The sequence below is a fragment of the Lithobates pipiens genome, unplaced genomic scaffold (genome assembly GCF_037356315.1).
Source record: "Lithobates pipiens isolate NorthernLeopardFrog02 unplaced genomic scaffold, aLitPip1_a1.2 Scaffold_30, whole genome shotgun sequence".
Taxonomy (NCBI): Eukaryota; Metazoa; Chordata; class Amphibia; order Anura; family Ranidae; genus Lithobates; species Lithobates pipiens.
Genome location: NW_027507791.1, coordinates 141,451,282 through 141,463,840, shown reverse-complemented (window position 1 = coordinate 141,463,840; position 12,559 = coordinate 141,451,282). Strand labels below are relative to the sequence as shown.

Below are 12,559 nucleotides of genomic sequence, written 5' to 3'. Positions count from 1 at the left end.
TTCCTCTGTTGAGCAGAGGCCCTGAGTCGACTAAACTCGAATCACTCCACCCCAGTCGAATAGGCTGGCGTCCGTTGTTATCACCCTCCAGTTCGGGAAGTCATTCCTACCTCTGAAATGAAGCACCGGGGACCTCAGCCACCAGATCAGGGAACCCTTGACTAACTGGCTCACCTGGATCTGTCGATCCAGGGACAATGGAGATTGTCCCACTTTGTCAAGATCTCCTTCTGCAGGACTCCGGTGTGGAACTGGGCATATGGTACTGCCTCGAAGGAGGCCACCATGAGTCCCAGGACTCGCATGCAGAAGCGCAGCGACAGCCACTTGCGGTTCATCAGCAGTTTTACCGCGGCTGAGAGTCTGCAGTTTGTCTGAAGGGAGAAACACTGTCACTTCCCTGGAGTCCAGCAGGAAGCATACGTACTCCAAAAGCTGAGTCGGTACCATCACCGACTTTTTAAGGTTCAACAGCCACCCAAATTCTTGCAGGGTCTGCATGGTGATCGCCACATCCTCTTCTAACTCTGAGGCAGAAGAAGCTCTCAGGAGGAGATTGTCTAGGTAACCCACAATCGCGATCCCACGTTGCCGTAGCAACGCCAACCCAGGAGACAACACCTTGGTAAAGATACCTTTGGAAGATGTGGAACAAGAAAGAGTGGAGGAATAAAGACATGTAAGGACGAGGCCTAATAAATTGTGAGGGACTAAGGCTAAGTATCTTGCTGAGTGATGAATGGAGTGGTGAGTGGTGGAGGTAATGGAAGTATGGAAGGGTGGTATGCTAGCTTAGTGGGGAAGATTGTTATAAATAAGCATAATTGTTCATGAAGAGGGACTCTAAATGTTCCCTCTATAATTTTTTCTTTTAATATTGTAAAAAGTATGAGGTGTATGTTGTTTTGTAAACTTGAAAATAAAATAAACATAAAGTTAAAAAATAAAAAAAAGACTCGGGGGGGGGGGGGGGGGCTGATACCAAACCGAAAGGGAGAGCCACAAACTGGTAGTGGGCTTCCCCGACTGCAATTGCAGAAACTTTTGATGCCGGAGGCATATGGGTATGTGCAGGTACGCATCCTGGATGTCTAAGGACGCCAGGGAGTCCCCTTAATGGAGTGCAGCAACTACTGAGCGAACCGATTCCATTCTGAACCTCTGCACTTTCACAAAGTGATTGGATGTACCCCTTCCTTCTTGGGAACTACAAATGGGTTTTAGTAGAACCCCTGGAAACATTTCGATTCCGGAACAGGAACAATCACCCCGCGATTCAGAAGGTCCCTTACTGCCCCCAAGAAGGCCTCCCGGCGAGCCGGGAGAACGGGTATGCTTGAGGGGAAGAATCTGTTTTGCGGCCAAGAGAGGAACTCTATCTTGTAGCCCTAGGAAATCAGATCGCAGACCCATTGGTCGGACAATCGAGAGGACCACCGGGCTGCAAACTCCCGAAGGCGACCCCCTACACGAGTCATGGGTGGGGGCAAACCATGCGGTAGCACTTTTGTTCACAGGCTTTTTAGGCTTGCGGTTCCAGGGACATTTCTGTCCTTCCGTGGTCTTCCTGTCGGGCTGGGGACGTTTAGCTGAAGCTCAGAGCGGACGAAAAAGCCGTTTGTGAGCAGAAAAAGAGAGCCCTTGCCTATGGCGTGGCTCCTTAGCCTTGATGGACTGTGGGAGTAGAGTACTCTTACCACCTGTGGCATTCTTAATAATGTCATCCAAAGAGGCTCCAAAGAGCCGGTTGCCAAGGAAGGGAAGATCCGTCAGGGCTTTTTTGGATGCCTGGTCAGACCAGCATTTCAACCAAATGAGGCGCCTCAGCACCACTGCAGCCCTGGATAACAGGGGGAGGGTATCCAGGGCTGCGTCACAAACATACTTAAGGCCATGCACTAGTTGGTCTGCTAGTTCCACGCAGACAGGAGAAGCCTGCTGTTCTCCCAATTCGTGGTGCAATAGTTTTACCCACCCAGTTAGTGTCTGCGACACAAGTGCAGATGCCAGTACTGGTCGCACGGTTGACCCCACAACCATAAACAAGGAACGAGCCACTGCCTCGGCCATCCTGTCCGTGGGATCCTTAAATGCAGGAGTCCCCTCTACCAGGATCGTGGTTACTTTGTTTAACCTGGATACTGGGGGGGTCCATGACCGGAGGAGCCGACCACTTTTTGAGAAGGCTCTCCTCAAAGGGGCAATGCATCGCCATGTATTTGGGGACCGAAAAGGTCCATTGCGGTCGACCCCATTCCTTGTAAATGAATTTGTCAAAATAAGTCAGATACGGGAACACCTTGGGTGAACGGGCTGGCTTACAGGACCCAAAAGGGACCGCTACATCAGCAGAGGGATCTGCCGGCTCCTGAATCTTCAGGGTATCACGCACAGCTGTGATAAGTGCTCCAACAAGCGATTTATCGCGCACGGACCCGGACGGGGACTCATCCTCACTATCCAAATGGCCCTGGTCAGCATCATCTGAAACGACAGAGCAGGGGTCAGCAGCCTCAGCAGGGCCCTAGTCTGCGTCAGAGTTCTCCCCAGAAGATGGGGGAGGGGGGCAGGGGCCACTTTATAGCACCTTGTGCCCACGCACCGCCTCCATCTTGGCAACGAATGAATTGACGACCGCCTACAAGGGCGCTGAGCATTCCGTAGGCGAACCGGTTCAATTGCCTGGATTTCGGGGAAAGAAACCCAGTTTCTGAGGCCATGCTGACCCTACCCTGTCTGCCACCCAAAAGGGGACTTAGGACAGTGACAGTCGCACCCTCCTTACTGCTGCCGGCTGAGGGGCTCTTTCCCCCAGGACTCTCCATCCTGAAAGGTTCTGCCCTATCCAGCAGGTAGTGCCTGTGGTCTCTGTTGGCTCCCAGGTGCAGAGGAATCAGCTCGGTCAGTGGAAGCTGCTGCTAATGGCGCTGAAACCGCTCTGCAATGTGCTCAGGCTCAAAGAAAATAGCCCCCCAGCGTCCAGTATAACGACATAAAACACAGGAAAAATGGCCACCGGAGCACAGGGACAAATGCTGCCGCTAGAGAAAGCTGAAAAATGTGTTCAGGTTTCTAAAAAATGGCCACCGGCGTCCAGTATAAGGACATATCACAGGGAAAATGGGCCGCCGAAGCCCAGGAGAGCATGCTTTCCCTTGCCCACACCTAAGATGGCCACTGATGTTGAAACCATGAGGGACATAGCTGAAACAAATGCCGGTGATCAGCGCTGCAAGGGACACAGGTACAGCCTCACATGCACCTCCAGGGACATGAGAAACAGGACTCAGGACACAGCCAGCCAGCGCAGCCCTCCCACAGGTGAGCGCCCCCCGGAGAGCCCCTGTACACACACACTGCTCAGCAGCCACATGCAGCATCCCCCACTGGGAGGGGGGAGGGAAGATAGGGACAGGGGAGAGAAGAGAGGGAGGTGAGGGACCCCCGATTCGACCTCCCAGGGAACGCCCAGCTGCTCAGCCCCACCGAGGCAAGGAGAGCTGTACTTACCAGACCTGAAGAGCTGGGAGACATTCCATTACAGACCCACTCTCTGATCAGTACAGGGTGGCTGCTGGCCTTGGCACACTGTGACGCAGACATCAGTAGCCTGGTCATATGTGCACCCCGGAACATAAACGCTCACTGACCACCTCTGGAGCTGAGGTTTCGTCGTGGCCGGCCTAGCGCGTAGCTGCGACCTGCACATGCTCAATGGCCAGGCTGGGGAGACTACAAGGATAAGGGTATCCAGCCTGTCACCCAGCCGGCTGTTGATAGCAGATCACTGGATCCGTCAGGTTTCCTAGGTCCTTCTCTTTCACTAGGCAAAATAAAACTGAGGCTGCAGTAGCATGCTGAGGGGTTGTTACCTAAGGGACCGCCCCGTGGGCGGAACTAGAAAGTTCTAGTTTTATTATCATGTAATGACTAGTCCTCTCCTGAAGGTGGCATGGCAACCCAATGTTCTAAAGAGAGAAGCTGTGTCAGTAGGTGAATATAAGAGAAACAAACATGCAGATAAAGAGTTCTTGCTCAGCCTTTAGTTGCTTCATACTGGTCACTGACTTAAAATGTTTTGAAGCCAGATGCAGGCAAATAGATAGCATTTTAAGAGGAGATCTGAAATAGCGGACTACATATTACAGTACAGGTTCCCTTTAAAGAAGCTTTTGTAAATATGATTCTGCAGTTCTAGAAAAGCGACACATATAGGCTTGACTGTGATGTCGGTGAGAAAAAAAATTATTTAAATATACATCATTCCACTTTGCAGCATGTATAAACGAAAAGTCCAAATATCCACATTCATCTGCTTCACTTTTGCCCACTTTACATATTTACCTTGTTTCAAAGTAATAAAAATCACTACCAGCGAAAATGTATGAGATTTTTCTTATTTGGGTTCAAGTTGAAAACACCTTTATTTACAATTTTTTTTTCATGTATTAAGGACACTTGGTTACATTGCTGTTTCTAGTCTCAAATGTACATAACTTTAACAATAACTTCCAACACTAGTCACTGGCACCTCCCCACAATGTTCAGTAAGATAGATGGTAACAGAATACTTACCACTGGTGCTGAGATACTCAAGAATAAAGGCATTTCTGTAATCTGACAGTGAAGAACACGTGGCTGGCCAGTGCTTGGTTGATATAACACGTGGTCTGTACATCCAGAGACTGGCTTACAGTGGCAAGTGAAAACTAACCTCTAAAAAACAAAATAAGACATAACATATACACATATTTGAATTACTTTTTTTTAGGACTCATTTTAAAAAAAAGGGTTTATTTTAAATAGCTATTAGATATTCTGACTTTATTTTACAGACAATTAGAAAAATAAACCGTGGGGGAAGCAAATTTAGGCTTGTCTTTTGACAGCATATACAGTTCAGTCACTTCTGTAAGCGCCCAAAACATATATTGTGTAGACAAAAAAAAACATTAATTATTTAATGCTTGGACAAGAACCACAGACGCTACCCACTGTATAGTTTCCTCTCCCTAGCTATGGAAGGATCAGTTTACCAAAAGTGAAAGGATCAGATAACTGCACAAAATGGCAAAGGTCAACCCAAGAGAAGCTGCAGAAAGGAGCATCTGCTGTAAAAGAATTGTGCAAGAAGCTTGAAGGAGAATGGTTAAGCAATATCTTATATCTTAAGAAGCCCTCTTCTCCTAATATTACAAATACAGCAAACAAAGGCTGAGAAAGAGCTTTCCTGCCAAGAAGCAAGCTCATTTATTCTCCTCTCAGTGACCTGAATATAAAGATAAACTTTCAGATCGAGGGTTTAACTGCCAAGAAAACACAAAAATGCACACATTGAAACAGGCTAAATTACTAGATAGCCTTTCTTAAATTAAAACATTTATAATCATACCTGTAAACCTGAGTTCCTGACAACAAAAAGTTATTTAGGGTCATATGGATAAATGCATATAAAGCAATCAGTCAGCTAAGATCCTGCTTGTATCAACAATAAAACAAACGTTTTTAAAAAAACAGGCTTAGGCCCCTTTCACATGGACGACCCTTTCAGGTCCGCCTGTCAGTTTTTCAGGCGGACCTGAACGGATGCTCCATAGAGCTCTATGGAGTGTCGGATGTCAGTGGTGACATGTCCGCTGACATCCGAGCCGCTCCGATCCGAAAAAGTGTGACGGAGGGAAAAGCTATTTTTCCATCCATCATCGGATCAGATGACGACGGACACTGTGGTCTGTCGTCACCCGTTCTCCCATAGGGGAGAGTGGCGCTGTGACAGGTCCATCCCTGTGCAGTGTGCAGAGACAGACCTGTCATCTTCCTGCTCAGCCGAGATCGCTCCGGTGATCCCCACTGAGCAAGCGGATATCCACAGGGCGGATCATCACTGATCCGCCCTGTGTGAAAGGACCCTTAGGAGACATTTAACTCCCCACAAAATGGTCATGCAGTTACAGTTTTCTGTAGTAAATATGCTCTGTAGCAAACAAAAGAAACCATAAACCAGACTGGGACAGAAGAACCGTCTGAGACCTGGACCAACAACTCCATAAAAAATCTGCAGACATAGGGGCCTAAGTCCTGTGTGAACTGGAGGCAGAAAAAGCACCAGTATAGCTGAGCATGGAAGCCTGCATTGCTTGGCTAATTGGAGAGCTGTCAAATATCTTCAAATCTGACCAGAATATGCCATTAACTATATTTACTGAAGAAACTTTCAGAAATTCATAACTGTCCCAGAAATAACACCAGTATAATAATGGAAAAACATGTTCTGCCTAAAACTGAAGGACTGGAGGAAGATACTGCAGCTAGTTAGACCCTACTGCTCTGACCACGTCCAGGCAGTGTTTTGGAGCAGGAAAGAGGACAATATCCTCATTAAAGTGAAAGGAAGAGACTGCCTTGAGGAGAAAAAAGGAAATGGGTCTCAGGACCACTTTGTCCTTATGCAAGACAAGAATTTAGATTTCCACCAACTCAGATACATGCCTGATAGCGGCTACTTTACTTGCCAGATCACCCAATGGGAAACACCAAGTCCGTTCAGAGGGAGCTTTTAAGGAACCGAAAATACCATATTCAGATCCATTTTTATATTCAGAGAAATACAGGCAGATATTTATTCATCATGCCATTAGGGAGTCATGTGATTGGCCCCAAATATATTCTGCAGCTGGACAACAACCCAAGCATACATCTAATGTCATTAAGAACTATCTTTAGTGTTCTCCAACATATCTGGAACAACCTACCTGCCAAGTTCCTTCAAAAAGTGTGTGCAAGTGTACCTAGAAGAAGTGATGCTGTTTTGAAGCAAAGGCTGGTCACACCATAAATGTAAATATTATTGTATCTCTTCTGATCATTTACTTTCCATTTTGTTAAATGCTAAAAATACACTAATAAGGGGGCCCCCATATCCCGGCCCCCCACCCTATGTGAATGAGTATGGGGTACATTGTACCCTACCCATTCACCTTAAAAAGTGTCAAAAATAAAACACACTACACAGGTTTTTAAAGTAATTTATTAGGCAGCTTCCGACTTTGGGGGCCTCTTCCTTCTTCTCCGCTCTCTCCAGCCTCTTCTCTACGTTCTCCAGTCTTTTCTGCCAGGCTCCTCAGCCATCGCCCCATCATGCCCTGGGTGGTGACGTCATAAGGGGATGGGGTCACCAGATGACATCACCCGGAGACCACGCCCCATGCTAATATAAGTCGTTGCGCACCGCGCACCCGGCATTTCAGAGGGAGAGAGTGTGTCAACATTGTAAGAAGAGAGAAGAAGGCGACGGAGAAGACCGGGCCACTACTAGCAAAAGAGTGGGCAAAAGAGCAGAAGATAGCTGAGGAGCCTGGCAGAAGAGGCCGGAGCGTGCAGAAGAGGAGGAAGAGACCCCCGAAGTCGGAAGAGACCCCCGGATAAGGGTTCAGCGAAGAGGGTTACCCTTAAAATCCATACCAGACAGAAGGGTCTGGTATCGTCTGGGGGGGGGGGGGGGGACCACACGCCTTTTTTTTTTTTTTTTGGAGAGGGCTCCCCTTTATCCTCAGCACACAAGTAGCACCATATGTCGAATCATGATGATCCGACTTCTATTCAAATCAATGGGCTTCCATAGGGAACCATTTATTTTTGAATAGAGGCAGAGAAATGCTGCTAAAAGCTAGCACCGCTTAACGTGCATTAATGGCAGTGCAAAACGCTGATAAAATCACGTTTTTCAACCAGCGTTTTCTGCCAGTTATTTGGCGTCCAGAAACAGCTTTTTTGAGCTCCAGTCTGCATGGAGCCTTAGTATATCGTTTTTCAGTAGCATAAATATGATAACATTGTTATATATATATATATATATATATATATATATATATATATCAAAACAATTATTACCTTTAAGTTAGGAGAACTGTGGATGCTGGGAAAGGAAAGCGGGAAGTTGACCCAGAGGATGAAATCACTTTTGGATAGGTAGGCATTTGCAGTTTCAGACTTGCTCTTCTCCTTCCAGAAACGAATATGGTGGAGCCTATAGGCAGCTTTCAGAGACAGGAAAAGAGCTAACCATCTGAGGAAAAAATACATATGCTTACTTAAATCTATTCAGAAAAAGTACTAATCATTTGCATTGCATGTATCACTGGATAGAAAGCAAAAATTCTATGCAGATAAAGAGGTCAGCATGCTCACATCATACTGGTGCAATGTGTACTCTGTCAGTGGTGTAAAATAATGCATAGTACACTAGTCCTATTCAGATCCCTAGAACCTACAACCACCTATTTTAGACTTTCTTTCTTCTATTTTAATCTGGTGATCCAGCCAGCAAGCCTATTGTTTTTCAAAAGCATAGGCTATCTACCAGAATATATCAGTTTACAAACCACTTAACGCTTGCAGGGGTTATTGGAATGATCAGCTTTCTTTTATTCATGCAAAACCTTTATCACAAAAGAAAAAAAAAGCTGGAGTTTGACTTGAGTTTGTTAGTATGTCTAAATCTGCTAATACAGTTACACTACTGTCCCCCAATACTGCTGTCTGCCTCCTGTGCTCAGTCATCCAGAGCTATGTCTAACTAATACGGGAGGTGTGTTACTGTCCAAATCACCAGGATAAAACACAGGGGGGAAAAGGCCAAAGAAAATGAATACAGCAACAATATCTAATGATTTGTAAGCTGCAAAATTTTTGGTTTTGGGTTTAATACTGCTTTAAGGTGTCAAATTAGCTACGTCTTTATTGATTGTTATAATATATTAAAAAAGGAGGAAAGGTAATGTATCCCTACTAAAATATGCTAAAGTTGTGTTGCAAAACACAGTCTGTATATTGCTTACCAATGGTAAACAGTGTATTTATCACAGTCCTACATATGGCATACATTTTTTTAATCTGCATATAGGATAATAAATCACATAAAATTGTAAGCACCAGTAATCTGAAGGTACCTAGAGAAACACTCTCTCTAGAAAGCAAAATAAAATATTTAACGGTAAACTAAATGTAACTACAGATAAATGGATTCTGCATTAGAAATTTGCAGAATGGAAAAAATTAGTTTAGATTAATTTAGCTATTTATTTAGTTTTGTTGATCTGTTTCCGAATGTGTTTAGTTTAGTTTTTGTTTAATTTCATTCTGTTTATTTTTCTAACGAATTCCAAGTCTTTGGAATGATTCGAAATCGGATCAGTTGAAAAATGATTGATGGGTTTACTTCCTCTTTGTTTCCATGCAAAGGTAAAGCATAATGGACTACTATGCATTTCACTTACCTGACACAGGAGCCAGCGATATCACTGCTGTCCCCTGTAGCACGAAGCGTCCATCTTCCTTCTGGGTATCGCTGCTCCGGCACTGTGAGTGGCCGGAGCAGCGAAGACCTCACTCCGGCGCATGTTTGCCTTCACTGTTGTCTACGGCGCGCATGCACCCTATTTTTGAAAATATCTCCTTAACCATGTAGATAGTGAAAAGCCTCCAAAATCAGTAGGATACCTCTTTTGTAAAAATTTTACTGATATTATGTATGGAATTATTTAATATTCATATATATATATTTTTTGTACTAGATTTATAAAAGTGACGTTCCCTGAGGAAGCGGTGTTCTCATTACCGCGAAACCGGTCGGACTTATGCGTCATCTCTGTACTTCCGTAAAACATTCATTTGTTTAGAATTTGAACCAATTGGGTCCTTTGATTGGATTTAATAATGTGGTTCTGCTACAGCAATGTTTTTGTATTATCTTTTATATGGATCAAATTATAATAAAATGTAATTGTGTTTTAATGATTGTTTCAATTTAATTTATGATACCGCAATAGTCCCTGTTCCCACTGAACTAATAGGAAACTCATTTCTTTGAGTTTTTTCCTTTTGGTTGTTCTGAGCTATATGCCCAGTTTTTCCTTAACCATGTAGGTTAAGGAGATATTTCTTGGACCTACAGGTAAGCCTTAATCTAGGCTTACATGTAGGTCAAAGTGGTTTGTAAGGGTTTACAACCACTTTAATTGATGACTCATCAGCTGTCAGCGAGTTCCCCCACTGACAGCTGAAATGTAAACAAAACAATGCTGGCAATGACAAATTAAAAAAAAAAAACAGAGTGACCCTTCGGGTCTGGTATGGATTTAAAAAAATTCACACCAGACCCTTATCCGAGCATGCAGCCCGGCAGGTCATAAAGGGGGGGGGGGGGGGGTGAGCAAGCACCCTCTCTCTTCTAAAACATACCAGGCTCTGCCCTCTCCCCCAAAACATCTTGTCCTCATGTTGATGGGGACAAGGGCCTCTTCCCCACAGCCCAGCAGGCCAGGAAATGGGGGAGGGGGAGAAGTGAGCGAGCGAGCGTGCTCTTGTCAAAGGCTCCCACCAACTGTCTGCTCCGAGGTCTGAGATTTCTTAAATAGCTAAGGGGAATGTCATCAGGGGACCCCCGTCTCCTTGTGACGTCATTGACCCAGCATGCCTCGGTCAGTGACATCACAGGAAGGCGGGGGCACTTGGTGACAACACCAGGTGGACCTATCCCCTTAGTTATTTCAGAAATGTCAGGCAGTGGGAGCCTTCGTTGGTAGGGATATTATGTACCCCATACTCATTAACATGGGGGGTTTCCAGATTCCAATAAGCCCCCCACCCACAGACCCCCACAACCACTGCCTAGGGTGGAGGGAGCAGAGTGTTGAGGGCATGTGAGTCATCAGTTGTTAAGGACGCAGTAGCCAGCTTCCCATCCCGCTGCTTAACAACCAGCTATTCTTCACACAGAATCTAATCAGTTGATCATTCTTCAACCAATCTGAATTGTTCTGAAAATTTGGAATTCGTTAGAAAATTAATATACGAAACAAAATTTGTTACTTATTTATTCAGAGATTCAAATACATCTGAATCTCTGAATAACCAAAAATTTGTCCGCATTTAAATTCGGACCGAAACTAAATGCACATCTTTATTCTGCATTATACTTTTACGAAGTTGAAGTAATTTAAAGGTTTAGATGTACATCCCATAGACTGTTTGACGATACCTGGCTAGGTGTCCCTGAAGCATTACATTTGCCATTTCCGCTGGAGACACATTAATAAATCGAAGAAAAGAAAAGCAGCTTTCTTGGTCTGACCCTATGAAATAAAACAGACAATATATTAAAATACATAGTTACATACTGTAGTTGGCCTGGTTAATAAAAGGCACAAGTCCATCTAGTTCAACCAATAAAAAGAAAAAAAATTATACAATATACACAATCCCATACCCACAGTTGACCCGGAGAAAGGCAAAAAACCCCAGCAAAGCATGATCCAATTTGTTCCAGCAGGTTAAAAAAAATTTACATTTTAATGATAATGGTAAACAGGACAAATACAGAGGGTGAATCTCCCTAACAAGGACACAGACAGCAGTAAAAAAAAAAAAAAAAAAAAAAAAAAAAAAAAAAAGGGAGGTGTTCAAATTCATCCCCACTCTGTTATACTTTAATAGACGAAAATTATATGAAGGAAGAACACTGCGTAAGCATAAAAATAAATAATGTCAATCACCACCACTATATTGTCAAAAGTATTGCGACGCCTGCCTTTACACGCACATGAACTTTATTGACATCCCAGTCTTAATGCGTAGGGTTCAATATTGAGTTGGCCCACCCTTTGCAGCTTCAACTCTAATGGGAAGGCAATCTACGGTTTAGGAGTGTCTATAGGAACGCTTGACCATTCTTCCAGAAGCGCATTTGTGAGGTCAGCAACTAATGTGGACGAGAAGGCCTGGCTCACTGTCTCCGCTTTAATTCATCCCAAAGGTGTTCTATCACGTTGAGGTCAGGACTCTGTGCAGGCCAGATAAGTTCCTCCACCCCAAACTCGCTCTTCTTTGTCTTTATGGACCTTGCTTTTTGCACTGGTGCGCAGTCATGTTGGAACAGGAAGGAGCCATCCCCAAACTGTTCCCACAAAGTTGGGAGCATGAAATTGTCCTAAATGTCTTGGTATGTTAACGCCTTAAGAGTCCCCTAATGGACGAACTTGACTGGCCTGACAGAGTCCTGACATTAACCCGACAGAACACCTTTAGGATGAATTACAGTGGCGACTGCAAGCCAGGCCTTCTCGTCCACATCAGTGCCTGACCTTACAAATACGCTTCTGGAAGAATGGTAAAACATTCCCATAGACACACCTAAACCTTGTGGACAGCTTTTCCGGAAGAGTTGAAGTTTTGACAATATAGTATATATTGTGCTAGTTTATAGTAAGAGTTTATCATCATATTTCAGGTTGTCAGGAAAATAAGAAAGTACTGTCAGTAAATTTTCCATGTTTAATTCGTAAAAAAAAAAAAAAAAAGTCCCCGGGGTTGGCAACCCTGTGATACAACTGTTTTTTTTATGCCAGTGCCCAAATCCTCCTGTTATCAGTTCCACAGAATTGGAGATTTCACTGGATACACATTACTGCCAACCAGAGGCAGTAATAGGACAATTGTTCTGTGTAAACATTTGTTTCAGTAGCGGTGCGTCCATAGAGGGTGCAGGAGCGCCGCCTCCTCT

At 44.5% G+C, this 12,559-nt stretch overlaps 1 protein-coding gene across 2 annotated transcripts in view; it reads right to left on the bottom strand.

Moving 5' to 3' along the window:
• Positions 1-12,559, bottom strand: part of INO80 (INO80 complex ATPase subunit) — a 392,097-nt gene that overhangs the window by 98,373 nt on the left and 281,165 nt on the right. For both annotated transcript variants that reach the window (XM_077464921.1, XM_077464922.1), the window contains exons 23-25: positions 11,039-11,132; positions 7,891-8,065; positions 4,576-4,716 (exon numbers count right to left, since the gene is read on the bottom strand). In XM_077464921.1, coding sequence (XP_077321047.1) covers positions 4,576-4,716; positions 7,891-8,065; positions 11,039-11,132 — 410 coding nt within the window. The remainder of the gene's footprint in view (positions 1-4,575; positions 4,717-7,890; positions 8,066-11,038; positions 11,133-12,559) is intronic.